Source organism: Peromyscus leucopus, chromosome 12 (assembly GCF_004664715.2).
Source record: "Peromyscus leucopus breed LL Stock chromosome 12, UCI_PerLeu_2.1, whole genome shotgun sequence".
Classification (NCBI taxonomy): Eukaryota; Metazoa; Chordata; class Mammalia; order Rodentia; family Cricetidae; genus Peromyscus; species Peromyscus leucopus.
This window is the reverse complement of record NC_051073.1, coordinates 79815879-79838148: the sequence shown is the minus strand read 5'-3', so window position 1 is coordinate 79838148 and position 22270 is coordinate 79815879. Positions and strand designations below refer to the sequence as shown.

The window sequence follows — 22270 nt, the reverse complement described above, 5'->3', positions numbered from 1 at the left end:
AAAGAGCTGAATGGCCAATAGCTAGACAGGAGAAAGGACAGGCGGGGCTGGCTGGCAGTCTTCTTTCTGGGGAAAGAAGACTGAGGAGTGAGAGAAAAGGAGGAGAGGAGGATGCCAGGGGCCTGCCACCCAGCCACACAGCTAGACACGGAAAGGAGGAAAGAAAAGAGAACCAGAAATAGAAAAAGGTAAAAGCTCAGAGGCAAAAGGTAGATGGGATAATTTAAGTTAAGAAAAGCTGGGCGGGAGAGATGGCTTAGTGGATAAGAGCACTGGCTGTTCTTCCAGGGGTCCTGAGTTCAATTCCCTGCAACCACATGGTGGCTCACAACCATCTGTAATGAGATCTGGTGCCCTCTTCTGGCCTGCAGGCAGATATGCAGACAGAATTTTTGTATACATTATAAGTAAATGAAATATGAAAAAAAGAAAAAGAAAAGCTGGCTAGCAACAAGCCAAGCTATGGCCAGGCATTCATAAGTCAAAGTAAGTCTCCATGCATTTATTTGGGAGCTGGAGGGCAGGCCCTCAAAGAGCAAAGAGTAAAGAATAAAAGCCAACAACTGTAAGAACGATTACCTGTGTGGTACTGACTGTGGTACTTATAGAGCTTCACCAGCACCGGGGATGGAATCACCAGAAAGTCTCTCAAAGATGGTGTCACCGAGTGTACCACCACTGGGAACCTTTCACACAGGCGGCCCAGACCCTGCAACACAACATCAGTCCATCATGCTGTCTGGAAAGGATCATCCAAAAGGCCTTCAGCCTTCTGATATCAGACCCAAACTTCCAAAATCAAAGTTCCCAGAGACTGCCTGCTCACGGGTTAAAAAAAGGAAATGGTACTGATTCTTCACCAATCAAGGCACATATATTTCTAAGACTGTTTGTTTTCTTTTAAGTAAACAAATTAAGGTACAGAGTAGGCTGTTAAGCAACGGTAGGTATGCATTCAATGGGGTCTCTATCAAGGGGAGCCTTAGCTAAGCAAAACTGAGCGTTATAACCAGATCATCTCTCTGCGAGGCCCTGTGGTCTATGTCTACAGCTCACCTGCTGGCCCTGATTACATATGAGGCAGTGTCACATCAAGGAGGACCACAGGTCCTCTTTAAGGCAAGCAGCTCTTGCAGAAATACATGGTCCTATATGGAACGGCCTGCCCTCAGTTCACAGCAGCTCTTTAAAGGACAACTTTGTTGCCTTTTGTTTGACACTTAGAGAATCAGCTTCAGCCTGAGCCACAGTAAGGACACCTGTGAATAGGAGTCTATGGAAACTGACCTGTAGGCAGCAGATTAGCAAGGGCAAGTGGGCAATGATGACCTTGCTGGATGTCTTGGATTGCAGCTTTTCAGACAGCTTGATGCAAAGGTTTTCTGCACCTTAATTTAAAATCAGAAGCGGATACAAATGATCACCAAAGCCCAACATTCAGAAAATGTTCTTTTTTTTTGTCTTTTTTCTCACCCTCGGAGATGAGGACCGAACCCAGGGCCTACCACTGAGCTAAGTCCCCAACCCCAGAAAATATGTTCTTACTGATTAATCACAGGACTTAGTAAACCAGGTATTAACTCTAAGAGCAACACTGGGAGTCTTGAAGCAGGCACCCACATGTTGTGAGCCTACACTGTCTTCTCTGTGGTGGGACCCCTCCTGTCTCACAGTGTTCTACTCTGCAAGAATGTTTCTCAAAGTCCCCCACCTCCTAGACCAGACTCTTACCCTCCAGCTATGAACCTGCACCTCTCAGACAAAGTCTAAAGAACCTTCAGAAAACCAGCAGGGAGAATGCACAGGCTTGGAGCCTTGGGCTTCCCCTCCTCCCAGGTCCACCGCCTCACCCTGCAGGACCGGGCAGCAAATGCCAAGCATTCTAGAAGTCACTTTGGGAACACACGGGGGATCCTGGGGCAGGCCGGAGCTCAGGACACAGGGAGGTGGCGTGGGGCTCACTCACCCTGCTCGTCCTTCACAGCCCACACCATGAGGTCCACACAGGCAGCATTGGCTTGGCAGCGCAGTTTGAGGGGGCTCATCTCACTGTGGACCCTGTCTGTGTCATGTAGAATCTTCTGGAGCTCCCCTTGGCTCATGTTGAACTGCTCCAACACAAAATCATGGATCTCTTTCACAAAGGAGGTGGGGAGGTCTGTGGGAAAGAAAGTTTGGGGTGGGGGTAGTCACAGATGGAAATAGCCACACCACAACACAGGCAGCGGGGGCCAACAGCTGAGGCTGCCCCTCTCAACAGAAACAAAGGTGGCCTTTGGGGCTGCTGTGTTTCTGAGAGGCTGCAGGGCCGAGCATCAACAGTCCCTCACGGCGCTTCACAAGTCAGACCCAGGCTTTTGTTTTGCTTTGGGTTGGTTATTCTGATTCTGTTTTGGGGATCAGTCCAGGTGCTTATTCCTGTAGGCAAGTGCTCTACACTGACCTATACTCTAAGCTCACCGTACTGTCTTTTAAGCAGACAAAACTAGGACTCGGATATATGAAATACCAATAAAGGGATGTATCATCAATGAGTTAGTTCACTTGAAAGATTAGAGACTTTCCAAATTCTCATCCGTGGGGCCTGAAAATTCCAGAACTACAGTGGTAGGCAGAGGTCAGACCAGTAACAGATAGCCAAGGCAAGAGGACTCTAGGATGTTAGGCCGGGTTCGCCATCCCTAATGTATTCCTGAGGGAACACAAACCTTTGATGCTATGGTCCACATAAAACTGTTTCTCAGGAACCCTCTTAATTAGATTAGGAATAGTTAAGTAAATTATAGTGTATCTATATCTTAGAAATCTATATAGTCACCAAAACATATTCAAGAGGAACATTTAATGTTATGAAGAAACAGAATGGGAAAAAGACATGAGAAATTGGGAGGAAACGCTAAAGCTTTTATTTTCTACAGTGTCTAAACATGATGTGTGTGTGTGTATGTCCTACACGCACAGGACAGTGGTGCAGTGCGCAGAAGACATTAGGACACGGACCGTCCCTTTAGCCATCATTCACACTATCAGCACCAGGGATGGATTTTTAAAAATTTCCTTATTTCCACTAAAGTTCAGTCATGCGATCATGCTGCTCACATGTGATCTTTTACTCTTGGAGATAGAGGGATCTTGCTATTGTCTCAACTGGTCTCAAACTCTCGGGCTCAGCCCACCTTCCGAGGAGCTAGGACTAAACCCATAAGCTACATCTGCTTTTATGTGTGATTTCTAAGTTGGCACCAAGAGAAAGCAAGTACCAGACTGTGACAAAGGCCCGGACCCCACCCCTGTACTCACACCCACACCCACCAACACCCTTACCTTTCATGTGGTGCAGAGTGTCTCGAAGCACCTTGAACATGGTCAGGTACAGGGCATCACTGAAGGTTGTGTAGTAGAGGTCAGCACTGGGATTGGCCTGCAGAGGAAACAGGCACATGGCCACAGGCAGAGACTCCCTGAACTGCCTGCAATCTCAACTGAGCATCCACTTACTGTAACTCATGGCAGATATCTTTATCATCTGCACTACAAGGCAAAAGTAGATGTGAGGTCCATGCCCTGCCCTGATGTCTACCAGGCAGGAGTTATACAGTCCACAGAAACAACAACAAAACCACTAACACTTCACTGTCTTTGGTCTGACACAGAAATAAAGGAGGTGGAAGATCATGGAAGTGGCCACCAGACCAGAGGGAACCCAACCTTACCCATCATTCTGAAGGAAGGCACTATAGCCAGACTGAGCCTACATTTTATAATTAAAATTAATTTGAATTACCCCCTCTCCGCCAGACAGGGTTTCTCTATGTAGTCCTGGAACTCACTTTGTAGACTAGACTGACCTCATACTCAGAGATCTGACAGCCTCTGCCTCCCAAGTGCTGGGATTAAAGGCGTGCACCACTACCACCTGGCTTGAACTATTCTTTACCAATCTAATATGAAATGTAGTACTTGGGGAAAAAAAACCTCAAGACAAGGTCTAGTGAGTTAAAATGCAGTCCTCAGTGTCTGGATATCAGCAACTAAGAGAGGATGGAGGAAGCAGGAAGCAGGGGGTGTGGAGGGGCATGCTAGGTTAGGCTGCTCAGTGGCAAGAGTCCTATGGAGAACACCAGAATGATGTGGAGGGTGTGGGCGTCACAGAGCATTCAGGAGGGCACTGACAGGCGCTTGTAACCATGACCACCCCCTTACCAGTCCTCGTGACATTCTGGTGTAGAAATGAGATGGGCAGAGGTAAGAGCAGCTCAAGGTCTGATCAAGAGAGTTCAGAGTTGAGATCAACTAAGGGTTTTCAGGGTCACCCATGCCACACATCAACAGTCCAGCCACAACACTCACTAGCCACATACCCCAAGTTCTCAGGGCCTACAAGCTACAGTTTGTTATTGTTTTATGTCTGAGGTCAGCATTTAAAACTCTTTTTTGGGGGGAGGGCGGGTTGAAATAGGGTCTCATTGTGTAGCCCTGGCTTTCTTGAAACTCACTCTGTAGCGCAGACTGGCTGCGATTAAAGATGTGTACCACTCGGCCCAGCCATTTAAAACTTTTTTGTGTGTTTGTTGGCACAAAACTATTTCTTCAAGTGGATATTTATTCTAAAGTCCAATATTGTTAACAAACAAAACTACCCCTGGTTCATTCACAGGGAAAAGGGCCCCAGGACTCCACCTTAAAGCCCCAAGGGGCTGAAGAGATACGCCCATGGTTCAGAGCACTTGCTGCTCTTCTAGAAGATCTGGGTCCAATTCCCAGCACCTTCATGGCAAATCATAACTGTCTGTAATTCCAGTTCCAGAGGATCCAATGCCTTCTCCTGGCTTCCATGGGCACCAGGCATGCATGTTTCACACAGACATACATGCAGGTGAAACACTCATACACATTAAAAAAAAAAAAAAAAAGGATAAGCCCTAAGGGGGATCTCCAGAAAGTCACAACTCTTCCTTAGGATCCATACTGACTTCATTATAGGTAGTATGTAGACCAAACAAGTTTCTAGATCAGTCATTCTCAACCTGTGGGTCACAACCTCTTTGGGACTTGCATATCAGACATTTACATTCTAATTCATAACAGTAGCAAAATTACAGTTATGAAGTAGCAATGAAATAATTTTATGGTTGGGGGTCATCACAAAATGAGGAACTGTATTAAAGGGTCACTTCTCGAAAACCACTGGTCTAGATTTTAGACTGTCCAAGGCCAGTTTTCAGGTCTCAGCTTTCCAGCATGCCCTCAGTCATTTATGACCATAGACTGATAAAAGAAACCAGGGCTGGAGAGATGGCTAAGGGGTTAAGAGCACTGACTGCTCTTCCAGAAGACCCAGGTTCAATTCCCAGCACCACATGGCAGCTCACAACTGTCTGTAACTTCAATTTTAAGGGGAGCTTAAAATTTTGGTCTCTGTGGACACTGAACAAACATGGTATACAGACATATACGTAAGCAAAACATCCATACATATAAAAAATAAAATTAAACCTCAACAAGAAAGAAAGAAAGAAAGAAAGAAAGAAGGAAAGAAAGAAAGAAAGAAAGAAAGAAAGAAAGAAAGAAAGAAAGAAAGAAAGAAAGAAAGAAAGGGAAGAAAGAAAGGGAAGAAAGGAAGGGAAGAAAAGACAGAAACTGAGAGGCCTCTGAGACCACAAACTCAACCCACAGTGAGTCACAGGAAGGACACCACTTGCAAAAGGTGAAGATCTGTAGCCAAGTACCAGACTGCAACTCGGAATTATGACAACGTGTCCCTTAGTCGGGACCAAGCAAGAGCAAACTACACGCACCACAAACGCTATCGTCAAAGTTTGCTGATGGCAAACGCAGAGCAAACCTTGGCTCCAAATACATTTTTTAAAAGTCCCTCAGATACACAGCACATACGCTTAAAATCCAGGGCTTGCATGTCCCTGTAAGTACACCTTGCAGCTTTGGAAGCAAGAAAGGAGCAAGAAAAGGACCCAGTCTGACCCAAGCTCCCTGAGTGTGTGGCACGGGCACACTCGTTAACCTTCCTTAACCTTCCAGGTGTGAAGCGGAGACACTGCCCACCAGCCAGAGCACCATGTGTGCGGAGGAGCCAGGGTGGGCGGGCAGCGGGAGGGGTGCCGGGGAGCCAGGGTGGGCGGGCAGCGGGAGGGGTGCGGAGGAGCCAGGGTGGGCGGGCAGCGGGAGGGGTGCCGAGGAGCCAGGGTGGGCGGGCAGCGGGAGGGGTGCGGAGGAGCCAGGGTGGGCGGGCAGCGGGAGGGGTGCTGAGGAGCCAGGGTGGGCGGGCAGCGGGAGGGGTGCGGAGGAGCCAGGGTGGGCGGGCAGCGGGAGGGGTGCCGAGGAGCCAGGGTGGGCGGGCAGCGGGAGGGGTGCCGAGACGGGGCTGAAATAAGCCGAGCACCGCAAGCCTTCACGCCACCCTCCTACACAGCTGTGCGCGTCAGGCTAACTCCACGGTGACGCCCTCAGGAGGTACGTACTTCCATCACGCTGGCTACAACTGCGTCCAAGGACTTGAGGACAGGCTCCTCAACAATCTTCTTCACCTGTTGGAGAGACACAAATCACATGCGGCAGCTTACAGAGAGGGACGGGAGTGCTAGCTTCTTCCACCTGATGACGAATGCGATGACAGACAACACCCCTGAGAAGGCTGAGGCGGAGCTCAGCAGTAAGGGACACACTTAGCATACCCAAGAGGCCGGGGTCAATCCTCAAAATTGTTAAAAAGAAAAAAGCCAGGGACCGGAGAGTTGGTTCAGTGGTTAAGAGCATTTGTTGCTCTTGTAGAGGATCCAGGATTGGTTCCCAAAACCACATGGGGACTCACAACTCCGTAAGTCTAGCTTGAGGGGATCTGATGTCATCTTTTGACTTCACGGGCACCATACATGCACATGATGCACATATATATGCAGGCGAAACATTTACATGCATAAAATAAAGTAAGTAACTTTAAACATTTAAAAGAAAAATGGAAAGAACTAATAAATTTGTAGTGACAAATGTAATGGAAAGTAGCTCAACAATATATCAACTGAACAACGATCAAGCCGTATGCAGAAAACGCCCTTACTATTCTAGCATCACTTGAGACCTTCCTTATCCTGAATATGAATGACAATAAAAGTAAAGGCAGTGACTGACCAACTCCCTCAGAGTTGCCAATGTTAGATTTCCTTTCTTTCCTTTTGTGTGTGTGTGTGTGTGTGTGTGTGTGTGTGTGTGTGTGCGCGCGCGCGCGCGCGCGGTTTTTCGAGACAAGGTTTCTCTGTGTAGTTTTGGTGCCTTTCCTAGATCTCACCCTGTAGACCAGGCTGGCCTCAAACTCAAGAGATAAGCCTGCCTCTGCCTCCCGAGTGCTGGGAATAAAGACGTGCGCTGCCGCCGCCAGTCAGCGGCCAATGTTAGATTTTTGTTTTCAAGATGTCAGAGTGTTCAAACTACTCAGTTACCAAGCACATCTAAGAGGAAGATTCCTGCAATAAAACCGTCTCCTGACATCAGGAACTTTAGACACTGATGGCTCCTAGTGGCCTGGGACAGTAGCTCACTGGTTCTTCTCTGTAGCTAAGCTTGAGCACACATCATACGTCCTCTTCATTAGCTGGGGACCACATTTGTGTACCATCACCAAGTTTCTCTCTCTCTCTTTTTTGGGGGGTTGGATTTTTTGTTTTCTCTTGGAGATAGGGTTTTACTATGTAGCCCTGGCTGGCCTCAAACTCACAGAAATTCTTCTACATCTACCTCCCTAGTGCTGAGATTAAAGGTATGCACCACCACATCCTACTTTATTTGAATTTTTGTTTTTGAGACAGGGTCTCTCTCACTCTAAGGACCCAGTTGGCCTTGAACTCACTACACTCTTCTAAAGATCCACCTATTTCAGCATGTAAACAACGGCACCAAAGCCTTCTGTGACATATCACCTCAGAGGCTACCCAAAGAAACTCATATTCGAAACTCAGGTTTTATATTAACACAACAACTCTTCCGAGTAAATCAAATATAAAGGAAAAGCACTGTTTTTAGTGGATTCTGAGGCTTAGACTGGGCCTGTGCCTGCCCTCCATCTGCATATTCTTGGCAGACTGGACAATGGTCTCTTCTGAATGGACATGTAGAGTGCCTCTCCCACATACTCAGGCACTACAGAATGTGTCCTGAGTGAATGTGTTCAAAAGCCAAAGCAACCATCATCCGTAGATTCCAGCTGAGGTCCACGGCAAACCCGCACCCAGGCTTGGAGCAGGGCGCTCATCTCCCCAAGGAAGGGCTAGGGCACGTAGAGACTGGGAAGACCGAGGTGGGGGAGGGCAGGGAGCCCTCACTGGCATTGGGTAAGGCTTTCCAGGTGTGGCGGGTTGGGGGAGGGGCGCCCATACTCCTGTAAGGAGGCCCCAACCCCCTACCTAGGCTCTATAGGGACCCAGTAATTTCACTGGAGGAATTCTGCCTCGGTTCCTCCTTGGGACCCGGGGAGGAACTCACATCCCCTTAGGGAAGGAATTGTCTCTCCTCTCTGTAATTGTCAGTTTTTTATGTCTATTGTACCTGGAAATAATGGTACAGGCTGAATACCCTATGCCAAAAATCTGAAATCCCAAATGTTCCCAAATCCAAACTATTTTTACATCAGTATGTTGCCCCAAGTGGAAAATCCACATCTGACAAAATCATTCAAGACACTGCATAAGCCAGGCACATAGGCAGGCCTGTGGTCCCAGACACTCAGAAGGCCAAGGTAGGAGGAGCTCTTGAGCTCAGAAGTTTGAGTTTGGCCTGGGCAACAGAGCAAGACAGTTTCAAATAAAATAACTTTCTCTGTGTGTAAGGTGCATAGATATGAAGAACAAACGAGGACTGGACAGATGCTCAGAGGTTAAGAGCACTGGATGCTCTTCCAGAGATCCTGAGTTCAATTCCCAGCACCCATGTGGTGGCTTACAACCATCTATAGTGATATCTGGCACCCTCTTCTGGCATAAAGTCATACATGCAGATACAGCACTCAAGCACAAAATAGATCTAAAAAAAGAACAAATGAACTTCATGTTTAGATTTGGGTTTCATTCTAGGATATCTCATTGTGCATAGGAAAAAATTAAAAATCTGTAAATGACCCCAAATCCTAACTATTTCTGGTACCAATGATTCTGGATGAGAGATAGTCAACATATATCCTAAGCTTTCCTGTTAAAAACAAACAGCCAGCCGGGCGGTGGTGGCGCACGCCTTTAATCCCAGCACTCGGGAGGCAGAGCCAGGCGGATCTCTGTGAGTTCGAGGCCAGCCTGGGCTACCAAGTGAGTTCCAGGAAAGGCGCAAAGCTACACAGAGAAACCCTGTCTCGAAAAACCAAAAAAAAAAAAAAAAAAAAAAAACAGCCAGACAGTGGTGGGTGGAACACGTCTTTAATCCCAGCACTTGGGAGGCAGAGGCAGGCAGATCTCTGAGTTCCAGGCCAGCCTGGTCTACAGAGTGAGTTCCAGGACAGCCAGGGCTACACAGAGAAACCCTGTCTTGAAAAACCAAAATAAATATGCTGTGGATATTGCTCTATATAAATAAAACACTGATAGCCAATGACCAGGCAGGACGTAGGTGGCCAGGCAGGAAGTAGGTGGGACAAGGAGAAAGGAGAATTCTGGGAAGCGGAAGGCTGAGGGGAGAGACACTGCAGCCACTGCCAGGACAAGCAGCATGTGAAGACGCTGGTAAGCCACCAGCCATGTGGCAAGGTATAGATTTATAAAAATGGGTTAATTTAAGATAAAAGAACAGTTAGCAAGAAGCCTGCCATGGCCATACAGTTTATAAGTGATATAAGCGTCTGAGTGATTATTTTATAAGTGGATTGTGGGACTGCGGGGCTTGGGGAACCTGGAGAGAAGCCCTCCAGCTACATAAATAAACAAACAAACAAAAATGAGAGGCTTCTGGCGGGCCTAGTGGCACAAATCTGCAACCCCAGCACTTGGGAGGCTGAAACGGGAAGAACTGATGAAGTTCAAGGCCTGCCTGGGTAAAAATTAAAAGTGTGTGTTTTCTGTTTTTGTTTTAAGCCTAGGAATATAGATCACTGACAGAGAGGCCTGCGATTCAACCCCAGTACCATGTGAGCCAGGCACAGTGATGCAGGCCATCTCAGCACTCGGGAGGCAGAGGCAGAGGGACCGGGAGGCCAGCCAGAGCTCACAGCTCTCAAAACCAACAGCAGCCTTCTGCTGCCTGCTCTCCCACCAGAGCCTGCTTACCAAGTTCAAGAGTTCCCGAAGCATTTCCAGTGGAATACCGAACTCCTTATAGGCGACGCCATTGAAGAGGGGGGAGACAGAAAAGCTGGAACTGATGGTGGAGAAGTAGTACTCGGGCTCCAGAGCAGTCCCATCAGGCAGGCAGGAGGCTGCCAGGAGAGAACGAAGTAAAATAAAAAGACATGACCTAGGTCAGCCCCATAACCCACACAGCTGCACGTCTCTGTTGATACTACAATTCCTTTTACCCCAGGCTTCTCCGAGTCAGCCGCCCAAGTGTTGAAATTCCAGGAGTGTGCCCACAGCTCTCCTTTTTTTTAAGGGAGGGAGGGCTTATTCTGGCTCATATTTTGAGGGTACATTGCAGTGAGGAAAGTGTGGCAGTGGAAGTTATGGGGGAAGAAAGCTTGACGCTGCTTGATCACATCTGGGTGAATCAGGATGCCAAGAGCCCTCCCTTTTATTTTTAAAGATTTGTGAGAGAGAGAGAGAGAGAGAGAGAGAGAGAGAGAGAGAGAGAGAGAGAGAGAGAGAGAATACACGTGTGTACGCGCACGCGCACGCACACACAGGAGCCCATGGAGGCCATAAGAGAGCACCTGCCCCCTTAGAGCTGGAGTTACAGGTGTTGTGAACCACCCAATCAGGATGATGAGAACTTAACTGAGCTCTCTCTTTCTTTCTACTTTTTTCAGATCAGGATGTGAGCTCTAAGCTACTATTCCAGCATAATGGCTGCCTGCCTGCTGCCATCTTCCTGACATGATGGTCATGAACTCACCCTCTGAAACTGTAAGCAAGCCCTCAATCAAATGCTTTCTTTTTTTCTTTTTAAAACTTTTTAAAGATTTTTTTTTTTTATTTTATGTGTATGGTTGTTTTGCAAGCATGCACATATGTGCACCACATGTGTGCCTGCTGGATCCCCTGAAACTGGGATTACAAATGGCGGTGAGCTACCGTGCGGGTGCTGGGAGGTGAACACAGATTCTCTGCAAGAGCAACAAGTGCTCTTACCTGCTGAGCCCCCTCGCCAGCCCCCAAATGCTTTCTTGTGTAAGTTGCTTGGTCATGGTATCTCTTTACAACGACAGTGTAAAGAACAGTGACCATGACAGATGTTAACTTTACACCTCTCTGAAAAAGTCACATAAGAATAAATATGGACCCCAAAGCAAATGATGGATCAAAAGTCATTGCCTTTCTTTATTTTTATTATTTCAACTATGTGTATGTGTGTGGCAGTGGGGGGGGGGTAGATGCACATGAATGCAAATGCCCAGAGGTCCCGGGTGTCAGATACCCTGGAGCTAGAGTTACCAGCAGTGGTGAGCAACCTAATGTGAGTGCTAGGAATTGAACTCAGGTCCTTGGAAAGAGCAGTATGTGCTCTCAACCCCTGAGCCATTTCTCCAGCCCCTAGAAAATCATTATTAGAACATTTTATCAGAAAACTATCATTAGAAAATAAGTAAGTCTAATATTGTCATATTAAATAATGACAGACAGCCCAGAGTGGTGGCTTATATTTATCATTCTAGCTATTTGGGAGGGTGAGACAGAGGAATTGCAAGTTCCAGGCCAGCATGGTCTGTGCTATAAGACCACACCTCTTGATAAACAACGGGCCTGGGAAGCAGCTCAGTGGCAGAGCAGGAAGGCTCCATCCCCAACACCACAAAGTAAGTCACGGCAGACAGTGCCAGTCTATGAAGAACCTGGCAGCCTGTGGGACTTCTCCAGGACGAGAGGGTTAAGAGGGTTAGATAAAATCTAGTGCTCCAACCCTAGTGGTTCACTGCTAGCTCTAAGGAGGGATGCCAACCAACCACAGAAGGGGAATTTGAACCTTGAACTGAGAAGCTAGAGAGCTAACCTAAGAACCCGGTGACAAATGAGGAAGGAGGAGGAGAGAACAGTGGTTTAAAGAGGGAAGGGGAGAGGCTGTGATCTGGAGGCAGACACCGTCAGAGAAGAGAAAAGGACTCCTGAACGAGCTGGCGTATGATGGTCAGACACAGGCAAAAGCTAAGGACAGCGGGAACCAAGGACCCCAGGACCCCAAACTGGGATTGACATTATTTACAGAGCTGGGGGTGGTGACACATGCCGGGATTTGTTTATTTGTTGTTGTTCTGAGAGAAGGCACACTTTGCAGTCCCGGCTAGACTTGAGTCAGTCCTTCTGCCTCTGATTCCTGAGCACTGGGACTGCAGTTCAGTTCCCCAGATCCCACGTAAACAAACAACAAAGCCAGATGCAGTGGCGCACATCTGTAACCCAGCATTCCTACCACAAAACACAACTCCCAGCACACACACTCTGTCTGCCTCTCGCTCCCCGTCTCTCTCACACACACAAATTAAAAAAAAGAAATTCACATCACTCAAAAATGGAGGGGCTGCAGAATGGAGCTCCTGGTTTCCTAACCTATCCTGATTTAATCTGATCTAACGTTTCTCAAGAGCCAGACAGAGATAACCGTCCTTGATTGTGCGTATATGTCTGGCTAGCCAGCTTGTTTCTGCCTCCAGTACCACTGGGATTGCAGGGGACACTGATGTGGGCTCTGGGAGTCTCAACTCTGGTCCTCACACTCACACTCAAGCCTGCTGAGTCATCTCTCCAGCTGAGGGAAATGTAGTTTTAATGTGTCCAATATTCAGGACAGTCACATGAATCAAAATCAGTAAATTATGGGAAAGCATTTAGCAAGCAGCAAAGCTTCAAAGAAAATAGTATTACTACATTCTTATTTTGTTTGTTACTGTGTTTTTGAGATAGACGCTGGCTATGTAGTCCAGGCTGGCCCCACATATGATCTTTCTTTAGTCTCTGAAGTTAAGGGATTTGCAGGCCTGGTCCTGTCACCATAACAAACTACTGCATTTTTTTTTTTTTTTTTTTGGTTTTTTTGAGACAGGGTTTCTCTGCGTAGCTTTGCGCCTTTCCTGGAGCTCACTTGGTAGCCCATGCTGACCTCGAACTCACAGAGATCCGCCTGGCTCTGCCTCCCGAGTGCTGGGATTAAAGGCGTGCGCCACCACCGCCCGGCAAACTACTGCATTTTTAAACATCTCTATATTTAATGGCCTTTTAAAAAGATAGGTCTTCTACTAGAAAACCCATGCTTTTACAAGTTAAAATCCACAGGGTAGCATTTGGGAGTCTGTGACTTATTTTTTGTAGTTTTTCTCTAGAGATATTTTAAAACTAAACTCAAACCAATTTCTGGGGGCTAGAGAGATGTTTCTGCAGTTAGGAGTGCACTTGCAGAGGATCTGCATTTAAGTCCTGGCAGGAATGGTCAGACAGCTAGCTCATCAATGCCTGTGACTCCGGCTGCAGGGGATCTGATGCCCTCTTCTGGACTTCACAGGTATCTGCACATACATACACGTAATTAAAATGTTAGAAATAAATAAGACTCTGGCTGAGAACGTAGCAAGATTAGAGCACTTGCCCATCTAGCACAAAGTCATGGGTTTTATCTGGGTGGGGGTGGCGCACGCCTTTAATCCCAGCACTGAGGAGGCAGAGGCAGGCGGATCTCTGTGAGTTCAAGACCAGTATGGGGACCTGCCCCCACGTGAGGAGTGAGGGATAAGATATTTAGATAGAAATATAGAGGGGAGAGAGACAGATAGAAACACAGGATAGCTCGGGAGGGCCTGGATCCTAATCCACCGGCTCTTTCTGTCTCTTCTAAGGGGCTTTTAAAGGAATGCCAAGGGGTGCAGCAAAAGACCTCCCCATAGCATAGCCAAGTGCAGACCCTTCCAAACACCTGGTCAATCCATCCCCTTATGCAGCCCTGCTGGGTAAAGCAAGCTCACATCTCACTAGGAAACCTCTGTGGCCTCCCATAGACTAGCCTCGCCTACAATCAAATTCCAGGACAGCCAGGGCTACACAGAGAAACCCTGTCTTAAAAAACCAAAACCGGCCGGGCGGTGGTGGCGCACGCCTTTAATCCCAGCACTCGGGAGGCAGAGCCAGGCGGATCTCTGTGAGTTCGAGGCCAGCCTAGGCTACCAAGTGAGCTCCAGGAAAGGCACAAAACTACGCAGAGAAACCCTGTCTCGAAAAACCAAAAAAAAAAAAAAAAAAAAAAACCAAAACCAACAAATCAAAGTCCTGGGTTTCATTTGTAGTATGTGGGAGTGTGTGAGGAATGGGGGGAAGAGTGTGGTGTTTTGAATGAGAAGGGCCCCCACAGATTCACATATTTGAGTGTTTGGCTCCCAATTGGTAGAACTGTTTAGAAAGGATTAGGATATGCAGCCTTGTTGAAGGTGGTTGTGTTACTGGGAATGGGATTTGAGGTTTCAAAAGTCCATGCCAAGTCGGGCGGTGGTGGCACACGCCTTTAACCCCAGCACTCGGGAGGCAGAGCCAGGCGGATCTCTTGTGAGTTTGAGGCCAGCCTGGTCTACAGAAAGAGATCCAGGACAGGCACCAAAACTACACAGAGAAACCCTGTCTCGAAAAACCAAAAAGGCCATACCAGGCCCATTTTTACTCCCCCCCACCCCTCCACCCCTCCCCCACTCCCCGCCCTGCTTCTTGGCCTCTGGATCAAAATGTAAGCTCTTAACTACTGCTCCAGTGCCATGTCTGCCACACTTCCTGACATGATCATCATAGACTAACCTTCTGACACCACAAGAAAGCCCCAGTTAACTGCTTTTTTCTATACCTTGGTCTCACGGCCAACAGAACAGTAACACACACACACACACACACACACACACACACACACAGAGAGAGAGAGAGAGAGAGAGAGAGAGAGAGAGAGAGAGAGAGAGAGAGAGAGAGAGAGAAAGAGAGGATAGGTATGGAGAAATTACAATGAAAACAGAAATAAAAGCTCACCACTCTAAATGCCAGTCCAGCATTCTCAGCGTCACAGAAATCACTGTGAAGCTGTTCCGATACTAGACTCACACTTATGGTACGGAGGGGAACCTACCTTCAAAGTAGTGAAAGGCAGATCCTCCAGGAGAGCTGGGAGGGGGCATGCCACGCTCTGGGCTAACCTGAAAGCCATAAGATAAGATCAAAAGAGGCTCCAGAGAACCAATCCCTCATCTCAGAGGGTCTCTGCCAACCTGCTGTCCACACCTGAGTCCAGCCTTACCTCCTCGCTGAGGTCTGCTGCTATAGCAGCACTTTTTGCTGTATATTGTAACACCAGTAACTATATAGTTTGTATTTGTCTACTAAGCTGAATCTGCCTCCCACTTTGTTTTGGGGACAAAGTCTTGCTACCTAGCAATAGCCAGACTGGAACCTGCCATGCAGACCAGGTTGGCCTCTGCTTCCTGAGTGCTGGGGTAACAGGTGTGCAGCCCACACCCAGATTGAGCTGAATTTTTCTTAATATTTTGTGTTATCTTTTTTCCACGAGTCACACATACATACATACATACATGCACACATCCATGTATGGGAGGTCTCTGAGGAGAATGGTGTTAGCTACAGAACAGCAGGGTCTTATGTGTATGAACTTACACCTCACTCCTCAAAATGATATACTACTTTCTTAAAAAATGAAATAGCAGCTGGGCGGGTGGTGGCGCACGCCTTTAATCCCAGCAATTGGGAGGCAGAGGCCAGCCTGGTCTACAGAATGAGTTCCAGGACAGCCAGGGCTACAGAGAAACCCTATCTTGAAAAATGAAGAAAAAAAAAAAGCATCTTGCTATGTAGCCCAGTCTAGCCTCAAACTCATGATTCTCTGCTTCAGCTTGATGAGTATTGGGACTGCAGGTATGTGCTACCAAGCCTAGTACAATCACACACTTCCTCATTTTCAAAAGATAACACTTTTTAACATGTTCATTCATTATTTCCATGTGTGGCTGAGTGTCCCGTCTGACTTGACCTGCACCGTATGTGCAGAGGAGCTCCTGGAATCCAAAGAGGAGATCAGATCCCAGGAATTGGGAGTTACAGGGGCTGTGAGCTGCCGACACAGGGTCAGAAACTGAGCCCAGGTCTTATGTACCAACAGTGAGCACTCTTAACCGCTGAGCCCCAGTTACGCATTTTTTGCTGGTGTGTGTGTGTGTATGTGTGTGTGTGTGTGTGTATGTGTGTGTATGTGTATGTGTGTGTATGTGTGTGTATGTGTGTGTATGTGTGTGTGTATGTGTGTGTGTGTATATGTGTGTGTGTATGTGTGTGTGTATGTATATGTGTGTGTATATGTGTGTGTGTGTGTGTGTATGTGTGTGTATGTGCATGTTTCATACAAGTGCACTTGTGTGTATGTGGAGGTTGGAAGACAACTTTGGGGGGGGTTATCTGCTGGAAAGACATCCATTTTCTTTGAGACAAGGTCTTTCATTGGCCTAAAGCTAGCCAGCCAGCACAGGGATCCCGATCCCCATGCTAGGATTACAAGCATACTCCACAAACACTCAGCTTTTTTTTTGAGTTCTGGGGACTGAACTCAGGTTCTACAGAGCAAGCACTCTACAAACCAGCCATCATCCTAGTCCTCAATTACATACCATTTTTTAACTTAAATTTTTATTCCATTTTTTATGTATGTAGGTATTTTGTCTGCATGTATGTCCGTCTGTACCACATATGTGCCTAGTGTCCCCAGAGGCTGGAAGAGGATGTAAAATCCCCGGGAACTGGAGTTAAAGAGTTAAAGATGGTTGTGAGCTACAATGTGGGTGCTGGGAGCCCCTCAATTACATACTTCTTATAGGCACCGACTATCTCAGAGTAAAGTCTGGGGTGGTGATGGAGCTCAGTTGGTAGAGTACTGGCCTACCATGTAGGAAGCCCCGAGTTCAATTCTCTGGTGGCTGTTCTCGGTTGTCAACTTGACGACACAAGGAATTAACTACAACCCAAGAGGCTGGGTTATCTAGAAGGGTTTTTTTTTTTTTTTCCTCAAGACAGGGTTTCTCTGTATAGCTCTGGCTGTCCTAGAACTCACTCTGTAGGCCAGGCTGGCCTCAAACTCAGAGATCTGCCTGCCTCTGCCTCCCGAGTGCTGGGATTAAAGGCGTGCGCCACCACCGCCCGGCGGAAGACCCATTTTTAATCCAGATCTTTTTAGGTGGGAAGATCCACCTTTAATCTGAGCCACACCTTCTGGTGGCAGCCTATATGAAGGACACGGAAAAAGGAAGCGTGCTCTCTTTGCCTGCTTGCTCTCACTCTTGCTGGCAAGGCCATTCCTTCTTGGCACTAGGGCCTACTTCTTCAGGGTCTGGTGGATCCTGAAGCCCAGCTGAGACATTCAGCCTCATAGATGGAAAAACTACTGGATTCTTGGACTGTATGTTGGTAAACAGCCACTGCTGGACTAGCTGGACCACAGTCTGAAAACTATTCTAATAAATCCCCCTCCTATATAAACACAGAATCATCCTATCAGTTCTGTTCCTTCAGAGAACCCTAATACAAATCCCTAGTACTGCATATGGCGGCACATACGTAATCCTAGCACTAGGGTGATAAAAACAAGTGGATCAAGTTCAAGGTCATTCTCAGCTCAAGAGCAACTTTGGGGCCAGCCTGGGCTACATGTCTCCAAAACAAAACAAACAAACAAATACCCCCCCATCCCACAACTATGAGATCACTGACAATGGTAAAAAGAAGCTGGCTCGGCGGCATTCTCCCACGTTCTCAGCACTTGGGAGGCGGAGACAGAAATGGGAGCCTGAGGCCAGCGTGGATGTTAGCAAGATCCTCTTCAAAACGACGTGTCTGCGCGTGTAAAACCCTACGTGTGCTGCTGCGTCCCTGGAGTTCCAGCACAGAGGAGGCTGAGGCAGGAGGATCAGTGCAAGATGAGGCCATTCTAGTCTGCTGAGTGAGTTCCTGATCTTAAAACGGAGGCTGGGCAGTGGTGGTACACACCTTTAATCCCAGCACTTGGTGGGGGAGGAGGGGTAGAGGCAGACAGATCTCTGTGAGTTCAAGACCAGCCTGGTCTACAGAGTCAGTTCCAGGACAGCCAGGGATACACAGAGAAACCCTGTCTTGAAAAACCAAAAAAAAAAAAAAAAAAACAAAAAAACAAAACAAAACAAAACAAAAAAAAACAACAAAAAACCAAACCAAACCAAACCAAACCAAACTCTTAAAAGGGATCAGTCTTAAACAAGTACAGTGGCCCCCATCTGTAATCTTAGCACCTAGAGGGTGAGGAAGGTGGGCCATGTGTTTTAGTTCATCTGGGTCACATAGTGAGTTCTAGCAAGACCATCTCAAATACAGAAAAAAAAAGGGACAAGTTTTTCTCATTATAACAAGAGAATTCTAATGAGAACCTCAAACTACACACGGTGTTTCTTTGCATGAACACTTACTAAAGTTCTCCTCCCTGAGTGCTCCCCTGGGGCCCAGGCTGACCTGAGAGATGCTGGACACACTGCTGGTTTTCCTCTTCAGTGTGCCCTCCTGACACACAGTCAGCAGATTGCTGGGGAGGATGGAGCGGAAGTCATTAAAGGACCGCCTTCGGACACCTTCTAGCTCCTCCGGGATTCTCAGGGAATGAGGAGGGGCTTTGGGAAAGAGCTTTGAGAGGAGAGACTCCTCGGAAGTGCTGTAACGTCCGAAGGATCTGGAGATTCCGATCAGGCATGGGATTGCATACTTGCAAAGGTATTCTAGAGGAGCAAGTGGGAGTTATAACACAAAAGAGAGTTACTTAAGACAGCCACACTGAAACGACTGTACCACTGGCTAACACTCTACAACCCACTCCTGATAACTGTGAAGGCTGAGAACAAGCCGCAGTTACAGGGTTAACTGCAGTTACAGGGTTAACTGGTGACGTTTCCAATCTCATTACCAGTTATGTCAGACTGTATCTCTATCACATTTGCTTTCCTTGGGAGTCTTGATCTATTCCTGGCACATCCCAATCAGTAACATAGTTGAGTCATGCTTATGTACTGTGACCACCTCAGATCACACTGATGGCCCTGTTTTACACTATGGGAAAAGTGACCTATAGAGAGAAGTCAACTAAACTACCCCCATACTATACTGGGCAAAACAGAGACTCCGAAGAGTGAAGTTACTTGTCAACGACACCTGGCATTTGTATACACAGCTATCTATGCTCATGGTCCCATGGGGCCTCTCAGGATACAAGCACACAAATGTAACCTAATAGAAAAGTTTCTACTCATCAGGTAGATACAAAGTACAAACAAACAAAACAAAGAAACAGAAAACAAAGGATAAAGGGAAGGGAAAGGAGAAACAGAAAACAGCTTTGAGGGGCCAACCAGATGACTCAGTGGGCAAAAGCCCTACCCTTGCAACCCGAGGAGCCGAGTTTGACTCCTGGATCCATCCCATGGTGGAGGGGAGAACCGACTCCCACAAGTTAGTTTTCCTTTGACCACATATATGCACTCCTTTGAGCCTGAGTACACACACACACACACACACACACACACACACACACACACACACCCACCCCACATTATACACAGACACAAATAACAATAAATAAAAATTTGAAAAATTGAAGATAAAATAGTCTGGAAGGTTTAGAACCATACCTTTTTCTTGAATCTCCAAGGCCTGGCACATTCCCAGAAGGACATGCATAACCTGCAGGAGTGCCTCTAAAATCTGTGACAGTCAAGGGCACAAGCAGTTAACAAAACCAGGTAAGTATCACAGAATCCACTCAAACCTCGCAGGCGCGCGCTCTAGAGAGTACCTCGACCAACCCTGTGCATTCCCCACAACAGCTGTGCCAGGGGCCAGATGCTAACACCACAGCCAAGCTTCTAACCCTGGACCAGTGACGTCCTCCTGGGGCTCGCACCCACTGCTCTGGACCGTTTTTCCTTCATTTCCTCTAAGGAGGTCTTCAAATCATCTCTTTTCCTGGCTAAAAGGGCTTAGTTCTTTTCAGTTTCACTGTATGATCATAATTTCTTCATGATACTATGTTATCTGCTTACCACTGTACAACAGACTAATTTTTCTACATTTTACAGGAAGTGTGGGACTCAGAATACACACATGAATATTTTGGGGATGCAGGAACTCACATTCACGGGAGTCTAGACTTCGTTGTGTGAGCCATTAGTCTTTCTTTTTTTTTTTTTCAGTTTTTCGAGACCAGGATTCTCCGTGTAGTTTTGGTGCCTGTCCTGGATCTCTCTCTGTAGACCAGGCTGGCCTCGAACTCACAGAGATCCGCCTGGCTCTGCCTCCCCAGTGCTGGGATTAAAGGTGTGCGCCACCGCCATCTGGCTGGGCCATTAGTTTTCAGTTTGTTTGTCTTTTGTAAACACTTCACATAGTCGGCTATGTAAGACATTTAAATTCTCTTCACACATGTTGATCCTTTTTTTTTTTCTTTCTACATGTTGTTCTTAAGCTATAAAACTTATACTTATGCAGTTCGTATTTTAACTTTTTGTTTGTAGTTCATTGGACTGGGATGCAAAAAAAGAAACAGATGTGACAAGATTTGTTCATAAGTAGTCAACATTCCTATATTTTCCTAATATTAATAATACTACTAAAAATGGTGGGATAAGAAATAGCTCAGCAATTAAGAGCATTTTCTGTTCTTGCAGAGGAGTTCGGTTTGGCTCCCAGCACCCACATGGCGGTTCACAACTGTATGTAACTCCAGTTCTAGGGGATCCAAGATCCTCTTTTGGCCTCCAAAGGCACCAGGTAGAGGCATGTGGTAAACATATATAGATCCAGGTAAAACACTAATACACATAAGATAAAAATAAATGAATCTAGTGGGCATGAAAGTCATCTATGTTTTATACACTTTATAGACATTGCCTGATACAGTTTAATTCATTTGTGCTTTATACACTTTATACTCATAGCCTAGCATAGTTTTATTCAATGTTTTAAATGAGTCTGCATTTTGAATGCAACCCATCACATGCAGTGAGACATAGAATTTTCTACTTGTAGAGTGACATTAGTGATCAAAATTTCAGATTATGGATTCTTTGTTTTGTGTTGTTTGTTTGCTTACTTATTGTTTTTGTTTGTTTGTTTCGGGACAGGGTTTCTCTGTGTATCCCTGGCTGTCCTGGAACTTGATCTGTAGACCATGGTGGCCTCCAACTCAGAGATCACCTGCCTCTGTCTCCTGAGTGCTGGGATTAAAGGTGTGCACCACTACTACCACATGGCTTTAGATTTTGGATTCTTTACTAGAGACACTCAATCTGTACTTTTTCTAATTTCATTGTTGATCACATTATTTTGGCAAACATTATTAATAGATAAGGCCTTATTGTTTAATACCTTTAATTCCAGCAACCAGGAAAGAGGCTGGCAGTTACCTGTGAATTCCAGCCCAGTCCAGTCTCCATAGTGAGAACCAGACCAGCCAGAGCTACCTAGAGAGACCCTGCTTAAAACAAAATAAAACAATAACAACAAAGCCAACCAACCAAACAAACAAACAAAACACTATGGGGATGGCTATTCTTGCTGTCAACTCGACTACACTTAGAATTAACTAAAATTTAACTAAATTAAATTTAAATTAAATAAATTTAATTAAATTAAATTAACTAAAAAGCAGCTGAATACACCTGTGAGGGATTATTCATAATTAAACCATTTGAAATAGTACGATCCACCTTGCATCTGGGCCACACTTCTGCTGGCAGCCTATATAAAGGACAAGGAAGAAGGAAGCTCTTGCTCTTTGCCCGCTGCCCTCCCTCCCTCCCTGGCAAGTCCATTCCTTCATGGCATTAGAACCTACTTCTCTGAGATTTGTGGCCCTTCTGTTGGCAAACAGCTACTGTTGGACTAGCTGGACCACAGCCTGAAGGCCACTCTAATAGATGCCCATTATTATATATCTATTCATTCTATCAGTTCTGTTCCTTTAGACCAGTGGGTCTCTGTTGTTTTTGCTCTTTGGGGGGTCCACCACCCAGCTTCCAAATAAATCATGTATATGAAGGCTTATTCTTTATTACAAATGCCTTAGCTTGGCTTGTTTCTTGCCCACTTTA

General features: G+C 46.5%; 1 protein-coding gene across 1 annotated transcript in view; it reads right to left on the bottom strand.

The window, feature by feature from the left end:
- The window catches only part of Pi4ka (phosphatidylinositol 4-kinase alpha), a 141296-nt gene that overhangs the window by 85297 nt on the left and 33729 nt on the right, over positions 1-22270 (bottom strand). Inside the window, 9 exon segments of the mRNA XM_028856702.2 lie at positions 580-709; positions 1288-1388; positions 1967-2158; positions 3325-3421; positions 6480-6545; positions 10260-10408; positions 15232-15298; positions 18645-18904; positions 19811-19883. Coding sequence (XP_028712535.1) covers positions 580-709; positions 1288-1388; positions 1967-2158; positions 3325-3421; positions 6480-6545; positions 10260-10408; positions 15232-15298; positions 18645-18904; positions 19811-19883 — 1135 coding nt within the window.